The sequence below is a fragment of the Pseudorca crassidens genome, chromosome 2 (assembly GCF_039906515.1).
Source record: "Pseudorca crassidens isolate mPseCra1 chromosome 2, mPseCra1.hap1, whole genome shotgun sequence".
NCBI classification, from domain to species: domain Eukaryota; kingdom Metazoa; phylum Chordata; class Mammalia; order Artiodactyla; family Delphinidae; genus Pseudorca; species Pseudorca crassidens.
Genome location: NC_090297.1, coordinates 108717251 through 108732393, shown reverse-complemented (window position 1 = coordinate 108732393; position 15143 = coordinate 108717251). Strand labels below are relative to the sequence as shown.

Here is a 15143-nt window from a genome sequence, read left to right as displayed (position 1 = left end):
AGATGTTAAAAAAAAAACAAAAAAAACTGGGCACTTGACTAGCCAACTTACTGCGGCATTGCTGGAATATTTTAAATTTTCAAGGGGACAACGCCATCTGTTGGGCATCTTGCAAAGTAATACTATCAAATTATAGGGACCTAACTATTTAAACACAAAGGTTAGGTTGGTTGTTTTGTTTTGATTTTGCTTTCGGGGTGTGGTGAAAAAATTTCTGCGATACTAAGGGCACCGAGAGTCCTTGCCTTAAAAGTTTTGTTTGAACATTGAGCAGTAATGCTACTTCCATTCCAAGACAAAGAAATTGACTTTTAGTCAACTAATACTGGAGAGCAGCATAGTAATAATAACTCTTTATTTGTATTATAAAGATGAATGTAACTTAAGCAGTGTTTAAGCAGTGTTTTCAAATTAAAGCCTGACTCCCAAAATCATGGTGGAGTTTAAGGTAGTAGCAGGGTTGGAATTAGATTGTGACAAGTGAGGTTCTCACTTAAGTGCAAAAAAGCTCAGTAATCAAGATAAAGTACTATTTTAATGTATCATTTTTATGCTATTATTTTTATTTTATTTACATTTAAATTTCACCAAACACAGAGCTCAAGTATATCCTGGCCCTTTGTTCAGATTCTTGAAATAAAGATAAATGGACAGACAGCTTTAAGGATGCAATGTATTTTACATTGCACAATATATTAAATGATTGGAGAAAATTTAGAGGGTGGTATAACTATATACCTTTATACATTTAGTAGCACAAATATAGGGACAAGCCATGCAATTGAGGAAAAACCCGTTAAGGACTGAACAGAGAGGTCTTGGTTGCTGACAGAATCTCCCCTTGACTTCAGACTTGAGACAAACCAAGGAGTCTATCAGTATACAAAAACCACTGAGTTCAGAACAGTAACAACAGGATAGATATTAAGGAACTGGCTCTTGCCAATTAGGATTGTGGGGGCCAGTCTGAAGCAAGCAGGGTTGGCTGGAGGCTGGAAATGTTGCAGCTCAAGTCCAGAATCAGTAGAACAGCAGTCTAGAGACAGAATGGTTAGCGCTTTCTTCAAAAATTCCCGGTTTTCCAAACAAGTTCCTAGGGTACTTTCCTCAAACAGCAAATGTATCATTTTTGAAAGCTCAATATTAATGCAAAAAATTTCATAATGAGCAAAATATCAATTTTAAATAAAGCAGGATCTGACCCTCCACTTGCATGATTCGCCTCACCCTAATCCCAGCCCTGGGTATTATAGATTAAATTTTCATAACCCTAATTATTAAATAATTTGCTGTGGACTCTTCCACATTAATTTTTTTTTTTTTCAAGAATAAAAGTTATACTTCTGGAACCTTGGAAATGGGGGGAGGTTAGGGGAAATGGTAGAGGGAGCACAAGGGAATAGGTTACCAATAGATTCAGGAATCTGATTCCATATTTTATATAAAACTATTTCTCCCATTCTGAGGTCAATATCTTATTCAATCTTCTTTTTCTTGTAGCATGGCGGACACCGACCTCTTTATGGAATGTGAGGAGGAGGAGTTGGAGCCATGGCAGAAAATCAGTGATGTCATTGAGGATTCTGTAGTTGAGGATTATAATTCAGTGGATAAAACTACTACAGGTAACAAAAGTTCTTTTGCTCTTAGATCATTGTTATATTGACTGAATTGAATGGCATTTTTGTTAAGAAAGTGTGAGGTGCAAGAAGACTTCAAGAATCCAGGGTTGCTTCACTGTGGCACTGGTGCTACCTTTTTCCGCTATGCTCTGGTCTGTAAGTGCTTTGGTTTCCTTGTACATAAAGCTAGAAACACATTTAATAAATTGAAAACATTGAGAATTGGATTAACCAATGTTTATCAAACACATAAGCAATCCTCTTACCAAACGATGTATGAACAAGAATGCAAAGGTGTGTGTCAGTGCTCATTTATATACCCAGTCAAAAACAGGTTCCCATAGTCTTGGGGGATTTTTTGTTTGTTTTACTTGAACTTGGTTTCCTTTGTGAGCTGAGCAGAATTCGCTTCGTGTCTGCCTCCATGGACAGTTTACAAACTTAGGCTTGTTAGCTTCTCTTTCAAAAAGGTGATGTTGCAGGGTCAAATTCTAGATTGCCCTGAATTCAGAAACTGAGTGGTAGTTCTTTTCCCCTCTAAATTGTATCTGTTGCTCTTTTAATTTTTTTATCTTTCCTGCCTTGAGAACTGAAGATGGCATTGGTTTGGGCTGAAACAGGACAGTTCAGGGTCTTGTGGACGGCTTACTAATGCATGGTTATGAATACCAGTAGTGGAGATAATAAGCCTTTGAGTTCTAGAGGTTTGCGTGTGCTATATAAGCAAAACAGTAAAATCCGGGTTCAGTGAGCTCATAATCTAACTTAATTTACCAGGAAATGTGAGGCTAAGAAGAAGGCATTGTGTCTAATTTGTGGTGTGAGGGACACATAGGAGAAATCAGATGAACAGTTGGATTTACGAATAAAGCAGGAAAGTTTTTGGCTATAGAGACCCACAGTAAGATGAAAAGGGAAGATTAGAACAGTATCCTTTAGTGTCATCTGTCCCTGTCTCCAAGTGACTGTGCCTCCCCTTCCCCACAGTTTCTGTGAGCCAGCAGCCTGTCTCGGCTCCAGTGCCCATCGCTGCCCATGCTTCTGTTGCTGGGCACCTCTCTACATCCACCACCGTTAGTAGCAGCGGGGCACAGAACAGCGACAGTACAAAGAAGACTCTTGTCACACTAATTGCCAACAACAATGGTAAGTGGGATTATTGGGAAATTCTTCCTGGGCTAGAGGGGTGAGAGACTAAAAAAGGTCTTAGGAACAGCTGTACCTGTTCAGTTTTAGGTACTGATGTGGTTCTGCTGGTGTTGGAGTGAGTTTAGTCCTGATTCTCTGTTACGGAAGTAAGTGGTGCTGTTCCTTCTGATTTAGTGCTGAATCGATGCTAGTGTTTCAAGTCAGAGGACAGCTGAGTCTTTTTGCTGATAATTTCTAGGAAAGAAAATGTAAACCCCAAATTCCTAACTATTAAAGAGATGTGTGGGGGGCTTGTTTGATTATGTTTTTTAATTAGAAGAGCCCCACTAGTCTGCTAAGAATTCTCCGAGGGCAGCTTTGTTCCATATTTTCTTCGGCAGATTCATTTGGTTATTGGTTCCTGGGTATGAAAAATAGGATAGGATTGTTGTCTACCTGAAGAAATGGTGAAAGAGAAGTGTTTTTTAGTGAGTTTATTGACTAGAGAAGTTATATAGTATTGGTTTCTGTTTCATTTCTGATGACTGTTTCTACATTCTGAAAGTGAGTTACTGGCAAGTTATGTCTCAAGATTCATGTGTAGAATAAGCACCTTCATAGAATCATTGCATTGCTATAAAGGACTTATTTAATTCCTTTAGCTTTATTAATACAAGAATAATATATGCATTGTAGAAAAAGTGGACAGTAAAAAAAAAAAAAACACAATTTTTAACTGTAATGTCACTACCTGGAGATAACTGTTTGTAACTTACTCTGTACATATATGTACTTTTATGTACATTTATATGCTATGTGCAGTGATTCACTTTTTATAAAAATAGATCCATACAGATTGTACTTGCTTTTTTCCCTCAATATGTAGTGAATATCTTCTCATTTTAATAAATCTTTTTGTAACATTTTGATGACTATTTCCCGTTGTTTGGCTAACTGTTATTAGCAATAGGTTGTAAAGCTGTGTACTACTACTTTAAAGGGCTATTGTGAACATCTCTGTCTCTCTTGTCTTTCTTGTCTTTTCTCACATCCATAGTTCTGAGAATACATTTCTAAATGTCAAATTGTTGGATCAAAGGTTATCACAATTTTTAAGGATTTTGATCAATATTTTTCCTGGATTGGCCATCTAGAAATGTTGTATCCATTTACATTTCCATTAGAGGTGCACCTGGTGTTCTTAGTGTTGGATATAACCATTTACCTCCCTTATTGTTGGACATTTACTACAATCCCATTTTTTTGTGATTACAAACAGTGCTGCAGTGAACATTCTCAGACATGGTATCTGTGCCCACTGTGTAAGCATATCTGTAATGTAAAGTGAGATTGCTGGGTCAGGCATTTAAAATTTGTTAGCGTCAAATTGCCATAATAGATTGCTCTACATAAGTGGATACTGAAAAAATAAAATTTTTTAAATTTATTTATTTTGGCTGTGCTGGGTCTTTGTTGCAGCTCACAGGCTCTTCGATGCAGTATGCGGGCTTAGTTGCAGTATGTGGGAAGTTGTGGTGCACGGGCTCCCTAGTTGCAACGCGCAGGCTCTAGAGCACGTGGGCTCAGTAGTTGCATTGTGCAGGCCTAGTTGCAGTATGTGGGATCTTAGTTCCCCGACCAGAGACTGAACCCAGGCCCCCTGCATTGGGAGCTCAGAGTCTTAACCACTGGACTACCAGGGAAGTCCCTGAAAAAATAATTTTTATCACATGAAAAATCCTTAGAATTTTTTTAAACCTATAGTGACCCTCATATATATAAAGATGAGGAACCTCTATCTAGGGATTTTCTCATTTTTACAGATGCAGAAACCAAGGCGTGGAGAGTCTAAATAATGTACTTAAGGTCAAATAGTAAGCGACTAAACTGGATTTGAATTATTTAGACTGCAAAACTTGTGGCCTTCCCACTGTATTATACTACTTTCCTATGTTTCTCTTAATATAAGCTGTCAAAGTGCTATTAGCCACCAGTTTAGCTGAATTTTTCTTTGATCCCAGCATTCCAAGGCCCATGATGAGCATCTCATGACACACTGACGTGACCTACTCTCTTTGAATGGACCCTTGATTCCTGTGGCCTGTGTACAAAAATTTTTTGAAATATGAAAATGGATTTTATTTACTTTAGAAAGCCCTAGTATTCAAATTAAAATGTTAACCTGTGTTCATGGTTTAAAAAAAAAGTGGGGGGCTTCCCTGGTGGCGCAGTGGTTGAGAGTCTGCCTGCCGATGCAGGGGACACGGGTTCGTGCCCCGGTCCGGGAAGATCCCACATGCCGCGAAGCAGCTAGGCTCGTGAGCCATGGCCGCTGAGCCTGCACGTCCAGAGCCTGTGCTCCACAATGGGAGAGGCCACAATAGTGAGAGGCCTGCATACCGAAAAAAAAAAAAAAAAAACTGGTAACCACAGTTACGTATGTCTTGTGTGTTCATCCAAAAATTCTTTCATGCTGGGAGTTCCCTGGTGGTCCAGTGGTTAGGACTCCGTGCTTTCATTGCCGAGGGCCTGGGTTCAATTCCTGGTTGGGGAACTAAGATCCTATAGGCCATGCAGTGTGGCCAAAAAAAGGGGGGGGCTCAAAACTTCTTTTATGCGTAGATAAGCACACAATTGTGTGACTTTCTAAAATCAGATACTCTTGAAGTGCCAGCGTTATTCATTATAGCCCGGAATTGGAAACAACCTAAGATGTTGAATGAATAAGCAAAATGTGGGACTTCCCTGGTGGCGCAGTAGTTAAGAATCTGCCTGCCAATGCAGGGGACACGGGTTTGATCCCTGGTCCGGGAAGATCCCACATGCCATGGAGCAACTAAGCCTGTACGCCACAACTACTGAGCCTGCGCTCTAGATCCCAAGAGCCACAACTACTGAGCCTGAGTGCCAGAACTACTGAAGCCCGTGCACCCAGAGCCCGTGCTCTGCAACGAGAGAAGCCACCGCAATGAGAAACCCGCGCACTGCAACGAAGAGTAGCCCCCACTCGCCGCAACTAAAGAAAGCCCGCACGCAGCAACGAAGACCCAACACAGCCAAAAATAGATAGATAGATAGGTAGATAGATAGATAGATAGATATCAAAAAGGCCACATATATGACCCCATTGTTATGAAATGCCCATAATAGACAAATCTGTAGAGACAGAAAGTTAGATTGTTCGTTGCCAGGGCTGGGGGGAGGAGAATGGGGAATAACTGCTAATGGGTGTAAGGTTTCTTTTTGAGGTGCTGAAAATGTTCTGGAATTAAATAATGGTGATGATTGCACAAACCTTGTGAATATACTAAAAGCCTCTAAATTGTACACTTTAAATGGGTGATAAAATATGTATGGTATGTGAATTATATCTCAATAAGGCTTTTTTCTTTAACAGAGTGTTAGGAATAAAATTTTAGAACATTTTTACTATTTTTGCTGTTCTTCAGAATCCACCACTCAGCATTTAGAAATTATTCCTATAGTTCTGACTGATCATATGTTTGCATTGGAAAGGAACATTATGAAGTGAAATGAACCACTGCTTAATTCTGAGCTGTGAATGATATGAATTTAATGTTATACATTTTTTACTGTAATTATGATTTTCAATTCCTGTTTGGCCCATTTCAACTCCATTTAGCCCTCTTATCTCTGGGGTTTAAGGCTGTGTAAGTGAACTTAAAAGAATGAAGAAAAAAAAATCAAGACCTGCAGATTTGTAAAACAAACAGAACATGTTGTGAGAGAAGCTGCTAAATCTTCTATTATTTAATCAGTTTATGGCTGAGGTACCTAGTTTATTGGAGGACAAACTTACAGGTAGGGGATTGATCAGATAATTCTTTTAAAGGCTTTTTTTTTTTTTTTTTTTTTTGTGGTACGCGGGCCTCTCTCCGTTGTGGCCTCTCCCGTTGCGGAACACAGGCTCCGGACGCGCAGGCTCAGCGGCCATGGCTCACATGCCCAGCCGCTCCGCGGCATGTGGGATCTTCCCAGACTGGGGCACAAACCTGTGTCCCCTGCATCGGCAGGCGGTCTCTCAACCACTGCGCCACCAGGGAAGCCCGTTTTTAAAGGCTTTTTTAAGTCTCAGGGTTCTAACTTCCTCTTTCATTCTCTGGAAATAGAACTTCATAAGACCTTTGAATTGTCAGAATTTCTTTTAGGAAAGACTTAATAAGAATGCAGAAATCATTAAAAACAACTCATTTGTTAGAATTGGAATTATTATAATTCATTAGAATTATAAGAATGAATTTATAGAATACATTAAATAAATATTTACTGTGTGACTTTAATTTACCCAGTGTGACTTGCCGTATGCTGGTTTTTGCTTTCAATTGAATTGTAAACCTAGTCTAGGCTTAGAAACCTACTTTTTTGTTTGCACTTTATTTTTGGAAAGGTCCTAACAATCCACCAAAATTCAAACATGACCCTGATGTCAGAGAGAATATTTGCAGAAAATGCTTGTGTTAACATTCTTTATAGTAGTAGAGTATGTGTAGATTTCATGGGAACAAGGCCTGTCTTTTGAGACTTGCTAATGCTGGTTGATTTCACATAAATGCAAAAAATTTTCCATCCTTCCCTTCCTATATTTAGTTGAGATGTTGAGTCAGTGATTATCTTAAGAATTCTTAGGCTTAGATAAATAACAGATAATTTATTTTCTTTTACCCTAGCAGTTAAAATAGTGAATAGAAAATACATGTTTTTGCTTAGTCAATATTTTCAACCGTAAATTGCAGAGGAGTAAAAAAGAGATGGATGGGGAACCTATAGATTAAAAGAGATTGAAGAGGTATGTCATCAGTTATACTTTATGAACCCTTTTGTAACATAATTCAAACAAAAAAATGTAATTGTCAATTTGAATTCTAACTGGGTATTTGATATTAAAGAATTGTTCATTCATTCATTTATTGCCGCACAGTGCGGCATGTGGGATCTTAGTTCCCCCACCAGGGATGGAACCCGTGCCCCCTGCGGTGGAAATGCAGAGTCCTAACCACTGGACTGCCAAGGAAGCTCCCAAGAATTGTTGTATATATTTAAATTTATTGAGGTATAATTGACAAATAAAATTGTAAGATATTTAATGTGTACATTGTGGTGATTTGGTATATGTATGCATTGTGCAAGGATTCCCACTATCTAGTTAATTAACACATCCATCACCTCACATATTTATCCTCTTTTGGGGGTAGGGATAGGGGGTAGTGAGAACATTTAAGTTCTGTTCTCTCAGCAAACTTCAATTATATCATACAGTATTATCCACTATAGTTACAGAATTATTATAATATTTTTTTAGGAGTGATAATGGTGTTGATATTTCCTCTTTTTTAAAGTCCTTATCTTTTAGAGACTATATGCTGAAATATTTATAGATGAAGTGATACGATCTGAAGCTTGTATCAACATAATATGGGAGCTGGTAAGAGAATGGGAAGTATAGATGAAACAAGATTGACCTTAAGTTGATAATTATTGAAGCTGGTATAGGTACATAGAGATTTATTATAGTGTTCTATTTTTATATGTATTTGAACATCTCCATAATAAAATACTTAAGTTAAAAATGTAGAGAGAGAGAGTCAATAAATTGCCAGTGTAATTAGCATAGCTAGAATTTGGAATTTTTTTATCTGTCAGCATCTATAATTACTAGTCTGCTGGCCCAGTAACTATGAGGGTCTAGTCCACTGATGGACTCTCAGTTTCTGGGAGAACATGGGACAATTCAAGGTTGGCCCATTAATAGCCACCTGTATACCCACTTTGATGGTCTAGCTCTGTAGCTAACTGTAGTGACACCATTTGTCAAGTGGAACTTAAAGCTTCAGGGGAGTCCATCCCATTCTGGTGATTTGAGGTAAAAAAGTTGCAGTATTTTGCTTGAATCTTTGATTTAGGTATTGGGTTGGCCAAAAAGTTCCTTTGGTTTTAAAATAAAAATAAAAGACACATTTTTCATTTTCACCAAGAACATTATTGAACAACGTATTCACCATTTTGTTCCACTACCTTCTGCCATTTTTCAGGCAACTTCATAATTCCATCTTCCCAAAACTTTTTATCTTTTTGAGCAAAGAACTGTTCCAGGTACCTTTTACAGTCTTCCAGGGAATTGAAATTTTTTCCATTAAGAGAATTTTGTAAAGACTGAAATAAATGGAAATCCGAAGGTGCAATGTCTGGTGAATACAGTGGATGAATCACAACTCCCCAGCCAAGCTGTAACAGTTTTTGCCTGGTCATCAAAGAAACATGCAGTCTTGTGTTATCCTGATGGAAGACTATGCATTTTCTGTTGACTAATTCTGGACACTTTTTGTTGAGTGCTGCTTTCATTTGGTCTAATTGGGAGCAGTACTTGTTGGAATTAATCGTTTGGATTTCCAGAAGGAGCTCATAACAGAGGACTCCCTTCCAATCCCACCATATACACAACATCACCTTCTTGGGATGAAGACCGGCCTTTGCTGTGGTTGGTGCTGGTTCATTTTGCTTGCCCCACGATCTCTTCCGTTCCACATTATTGTACAATATCCACTTTTCATCGCCCATCACAATTTTTCCGTTTTAAAAATGGAATATTTTTGTTGCATTTAAGTAGAGAATCGCATGCAGAAATAAGGTCAAGAATGTTTTTTTCACCTAACTTATGTGGAACCCAAACATCAAAGCGATTAACATAACCAAGCTGGTGCAAGTGATTTTCAGTGCTTGATTTAGATATTTTGAGTATGTCGGCTATCTCCCACGTGATATAATGGTGATTGTTCTCAGCTAATGTCTGGATTTGATCGCCGTCAACTTCAACTGGGCTACCCAGCCGTGGAGCGTTGTCCAGCGAGAAATCTCCAGCACGAAACTTCACGAACCAATTTTGACAACGTTTGATCAGTCACGGCACCTTCTCCATACACTGCACAAATCTTTTTTTGCATATCAGCGTTTTTACCTTTCTTGAAATAATAAAGCATAATATTGCCAAAAATGTAAATTTTTTTCTTCCATCTTCAGTATTAAAATGGCTACACAAAAAGTCAACAATCTTGATAAGTTTTTTTTAAATGCACGCTATGGCAGCTGTCCCAATACAATCTAACAAAATTGTTTTGAATGAAGTTAAAGACAACTAAGTGCTACTAGAGCCATCTTACAGAAAAAAAGAACGTGCTTTTTGGCAAAGCCAATGTTTTGGCTCTCTGAAATAGAATTTCTGTTCTGGAGTATTCTTTGTAAATCAGGAAACTTAGTGTAAATGATTTTTTAGCCAATTGTAGCAAATACAGGACTTAAAAACATTACAAAATTACTTTCAACACACATGAAAAAGAATTTAAAATATTTCAAAAAAATTAGCCAGTTTTTTAATATTTATGATATTTGTTACTATTTATTAATGAATGAATCTTCTTAAGTCATCAGTTTTACTTGGTGTTGATTAGTTTTGGCCAGGTCTTTTCTTTATCAGTTCTGATGACATAAAGAAGGTAGCCTGTCAGTCTCTGTGTTCCCATACCTATTAAAGACAATGGATGTTTAGAGAAGAATCTGTTGCATTTCTGAGATTTGATGCACTAGGAAGAGATCCCATTTTTTAGATTCTGTGTACTTGCTGAATTAATGTTTGTAGATGAATATTCCTCTTTTTAAAATATAAGGTGGATTAGCTAACAACAAATTACATTCTGATAAAATAGGTTTTTACCTAGTTAAAATGTGGGGAAGGAACTTATATCTTACTTTGTTTTGCTGATTTGGTATGGGGAGATTATTTGTGGTCACTTAAATCATCAAAGTGATAGCCATGTAGAAGTCTTACTGTGTGTGTTACGACATCCCTAGTTACGATATATGGGGGAGATTTTAGTGAACTTTCCCTTTCTGTGTATTTTTCTGTTAGTTGTAGCTTTGGGTGAAGCTTAAATATTTGGTAAGTTTGCTGACATTAAACCTGAGGTGAGTGACAGTCTTGGATATCTTGATATATGGGAACACCATTTATCTAAGACCCATTGTGTTGCTTATAATGGTGGGTTTATTTTCTCTTACATTGTTTTTTTTTTCCTCTTCCCTTTAGCTGGCAATTCTTTGGTCCAACAAGGTGGACAGCCGCTCATCCTAACCCAGAATCCAACCTCAGGTCTGGGTACAATGGTTACTCAACCAGTATTGAGGCCTGTCCAGGTCATGCAGAATGCCAATCATGTGACTAGTTCCCCTGTGGCCTCACAACCAATATTCATCACTACACAGGTAAATAGGACTCTGAATTCTACTGAATTCAGACATGGTAGAGGAGAGAAAGACTATGGGAACCGTTGAAGGCTCTGACTTAAGTCTTTATCATCATTAGAAATGGTTCTAAGTCCTGTCTTTTGATTTGGCTTTCTCATTTGCTAGTTTTTAATTTGATACTGACTTTAGTAGAAAGCCCAACATAGTGTACAGCTGGGTAATCTCCTCTTTATACCCCTGGAGAGCTATTAAGTAATTTGATTGAGGTCTAGGCAGGAAAGAGTGGGAAGCTTGCATTAGGAAGCCTTAACACTTGGTCCTCAAGTGTTCTCACCCTTTGCTTGGGCTATTTTTCTTAAAATGGGGTGAGTTAGTTGACTTCTGGAAATATACATGCAAGATTGGTGAAGTGCCGGGAGATCTTTGGAAGAGAAGGAAGATGACTTATTTGATATAAATGTGAATTGGAGTTGAAAGCCTAATGCTGGTATGGAATGTAAAGGCAAATGCTTTTTTCTGCCTTGTCTAACAAATTTCCCAGAGGTGTATGGCCTTTGAAGTGGACTTTGGGAACAGTTTCGTACAATTGTTTGTATGTTGAATCACTCCAGTGAATACTGTTAGTGTCATTTTTTTGCATTCTATGCCTTTAGCAATTGAGGGGCCAGTTTGTGGATGAGTTTTTTTTTGCTTTTTGTGTTTTTTTTTGCGGTATGTGGGCCTCTCACTGTTGTGGCCTCTCCAGTTGAGGAGCACAGGCTCCGGATGCGCAGGCTCAGCGGCCATGGCTCACGGGCCTAGCTGCTCTGCGGCATGTGGGATCTTCCCGGACTGGGGCACGAACCCGTGTCCCCTGCATCAGCAGGCGGACTCTCAACCACTGTGCCACCAGGGAAGCCCCTGTGGATGAGCTTTTTAAGCTGAGGTTCTCTTACGATAAGAAGTAGGTTTTCATTTTTGTTCATATGTACCAAAGCTCATTCTCCAGTTTTAATATTTGCCACTCACAAGTTTGCCAGAAGTCCAAAATTTCTCCGTCTCAGTCATTTAAAAGCTCTAGTTCTAGAGAGAGAATCATTAGGTAAGGGTGTGGGCATTTTTTTGGATATAGGTCTTAATGCAGTCTCTGCTGGTGTTAGCTGATCTCCATGTTAAAGATCATTTTGCTTTTTAATGCAGGGATTTCCTGTAAGAAATGTCCGGCCTGTACAAAATGCAATGAATCAGGTTGGGATTGTGCTGAACGTACAGCAAGGCCAAACAGTTAGACCAATTACACTAGTCCCAGGTAAGGAAAAATGTCTACCCATTTGGAATAAACCAGCATCCAGAAGACTTGTTTTTGTTGTCTCAAAATATTCAAGGTCATTTAAAAAGTGTATTTAAGGGAAATCTAAAACTACAAAAATCATATTGGTTTAAGCCCCATTTTTAAAAAACTCTAACCTTTGGCCAGGGTGGTGGTTTTATTTTTTAACCTTTTACCACCCTTCATAAGGCAGTAAAACAGGGTTTATATAGTTATTTTTCTGTTTCTGCTGTTTTATTCAGCTATTAAGTTTGTTATCCTGAAGAACTATTATTAATGCAAACTCCCAAATTCTGTATTCCTTATAAGTCTACTCACTTACATGGTGGGATTATAAAATTATTTTGCTTTACTTTTATAGCATAGATTTGGAATATAAATTAAACAAATGGCATATCCTTTGAGGATAAATATTGACAATGGCTAGTTGTTTTTTTTTTAAGAAACCAAATTGAAAGATAATTTTTAAAAATCTTGTAATTTTCCCCCAGTTCCATATTTAGTGTCTATAAGTTTACTACAATTCAGGCCAAAAAAGGGTATCTTAATTTAGTTGTAGTAAAGGTATCTCTGTCGCTTGTCTTCCTAAGTTTTTGTTGTTGTTCTCAGAGCCCATAAGGGTTTTTGGCCTTCAGTCTCATGAGCCTATCCTATCTAGTTCTGATATTTCTTAAATGTTTGTCAGTGAAATTGTCTATAGTTGAGCCAGGAGACTCACCTTTGGGACATCCTAGTAGAATGGCATAGTCTGTCTTCTATTTGAGTTTGTATAAGAGAATGAAAGACTCCTTTAGTATTCTGGGAAAGATCACTTTTTTCAGAGCCAGCTCTGCCCTTTGGCCTATATATACCCATACTGCTTCCCACTCTATACCTATTATTCTCTTCCAATAACAGAGGTCAAGCTACTCATGATTGTATTCTTGGAATAGAAAAGGCAGTGTGGTAAGGTGTTTTGGGAGGAGTTGATGGGACTCTTCTTTCACTTTAATGTTTTCAGGGCTGATTACTAAGGCTAACTTGTTTTATCAGTTTGTGATACCTGTTGTCTTAGACATTAGAATCTATGCTTCCCTTGGGAACCTGACAGTCACCAATCAGTTTGGGGAGATAATCTTTTCCTATTCCAGTATTTCCAGTAAAGACATGGGGAATGTATTATAGGTGAGCTCGTTGACCAAGATTTGGTATTTTTGTCTCTCTTTTGAAGCCCCAGGTACCCAGTTTGTTAAGCCGACGGTTGGAGTCCCACAAGTGTTCTCTCAGATGACCCCTGTGAGGCCAGGCTCCACAATGCCTGTGCGGCCCACCACCAACACCTTCACCACCGTCATCCCAGCCACTCTCACCATTCGAAGCACCGTCCCACAGTCCCAATCCCAGCAGACCAAGTCCACTCCCAGCACTTCTACCACTCCCACTGCCACACAGCCGACCTCATTGGGGCACCTTGCTGTTCAACCTCCAGGCCAATCCAACCAGACTCAGAATCCCAAACTAGGTGAGGCTTGGGAAGAGGAGATGACAGAGCTGGGATGGGTGGTGGGTGGAGAACAGATGATTATCACTTGGCCAACAAAGCTCCCTCCTTCCCCTCTCCACCTGCAGTGAGCATTGCCAGCTTTGTCACTGTGAAGCGACCTGGGGTTACAGGTGAAAATAGCAATGAAGTGGCCAAACTGGTGAATACCCTTAACACCATCCCTTCCCTGGGCCAGAGTCCTGGGCCAATGGTGGTATCCAACAACAGCTCTGCGCATGGCTCTCAGAGAACCAGCGGGCCTGAGTCTTCAATGAAAGGTACGATAACCAGAAAGACTCTGGGCAGCCAGTCATTCAAAAACATTAATAAAGTATTTGTTGTATCAGAACTCTATACTATGAAATAGAGAAATAAAATAAGGTATAGTTGCTATAGTGTGTTCTCACAGAAACTTTAATGTAGTAAGGAGGATCGCCACTTGTGAAAAGTGTAACTGAATCGGCCAGAAGAAGTTTTGTGTTAATTGTTCTTTGGAGATTAGTAAAATGGATTGGTTGATCAGAGATCAGTGGGATAATCAAAAGATAGTTCATGGAGGAGGTGGATTTCTGAACAAGATTTTATTTTATTTTTTAATTTAATTTATTTATTTTTGGCCGCATTAGGTCTTCATTGCTGCACGCGGGCTTTCACTAGCTGCGGCGAGTGGGGGCTATCTTCATTGCGGTACACAGGCTTCTCATTGCAGTGGTTTCTCTTGTTGCGGAGCACGGGCTCTAGGCTCATGGGCTTCAGTAGTTGTGGCTTGCGGGCTCTAGAGCGCAGGCTCAGTAGTTGTGGCGCACAGGCTTAGTTGCTCTGCGGCATGTGGGATCTTCCCAGACCAGGGATCGAACCCATGTCCCCTGCATTGGCAGGCAGATTCTTAACCACTGCACCACCAGGGAAGTCCCTGAACAAGATTTTAAAGTTGATATTTAGTAGAGAGGTTTTCAGATGTAGAAGGATATGAGCATAAGGATTTTCAACGGTCTGGAGCAGGGCTTGACAGACTTTTTCTGTAAAGGACCAGATAGTAAATATTTTAGGTTTTATGTACAATATAGTCTCTGTCACAACTACTTAACTCTGCCATTGTGGTACAAAAGCAGCCACAGACAATATGTAAATAATTGAGCTTGACTCTACTCCACTAAAACTATTTATGGATTCTGAATTTTGAGTTTAATTTTCATGTGTCAGAAGATCATTTCTTTTGCTTTTATTTCAACCCTTTAAAAATACGAAAACCTTTAACAAATGGTGTTGAGAAAACTGGATATCCCCATGCAAAAAAAATGAAGTT

General features: G+C 38.9%; 1 protein-coding gene across 6 annotated transcripts in view; it reads left to right on the top strand.

The window, feature by feature from the left end:
* POGZ (pogo transposable element derived with ZNF domain) overlaps positions 1-15143 on the top strand; it is a 48355-nt gene that overhangs the window by 16015 nt on the left and 17197 nt on the right. For 3 of the 6 annotated variants that reach the window (XM_067727767.1, XM_067727765.1, XM_067727770.1), the window contains exons 2-7: positions 1501-1625; positions 2610-2768; positions 10849-11024; positions 12186-12294; positions 13526-13816; positions 13897-14115. In XM_067727767.1, the coding sequence (XP_067583868.1) occupies positions 1502-1625; positions 2610-2768; positions 10849-11024; positions 12186-12294; positions 13526-13816; positions 13897-14115 (1078 nt within the window). In that variant the 5' untranslated portion in view covers position 1501. The remainder of the gene's footprint in view (positions 1-1500; positions 1626-2609; positions 2769-10848; positions 11025-12185; positions 12295-13525; positions 13817-13896; positions 14116-15143) is intronic. The other 3 variants (XM_067727766.1, XM_067727769.1, XM_067727768.1) reach the window with 3 other exon arrangements.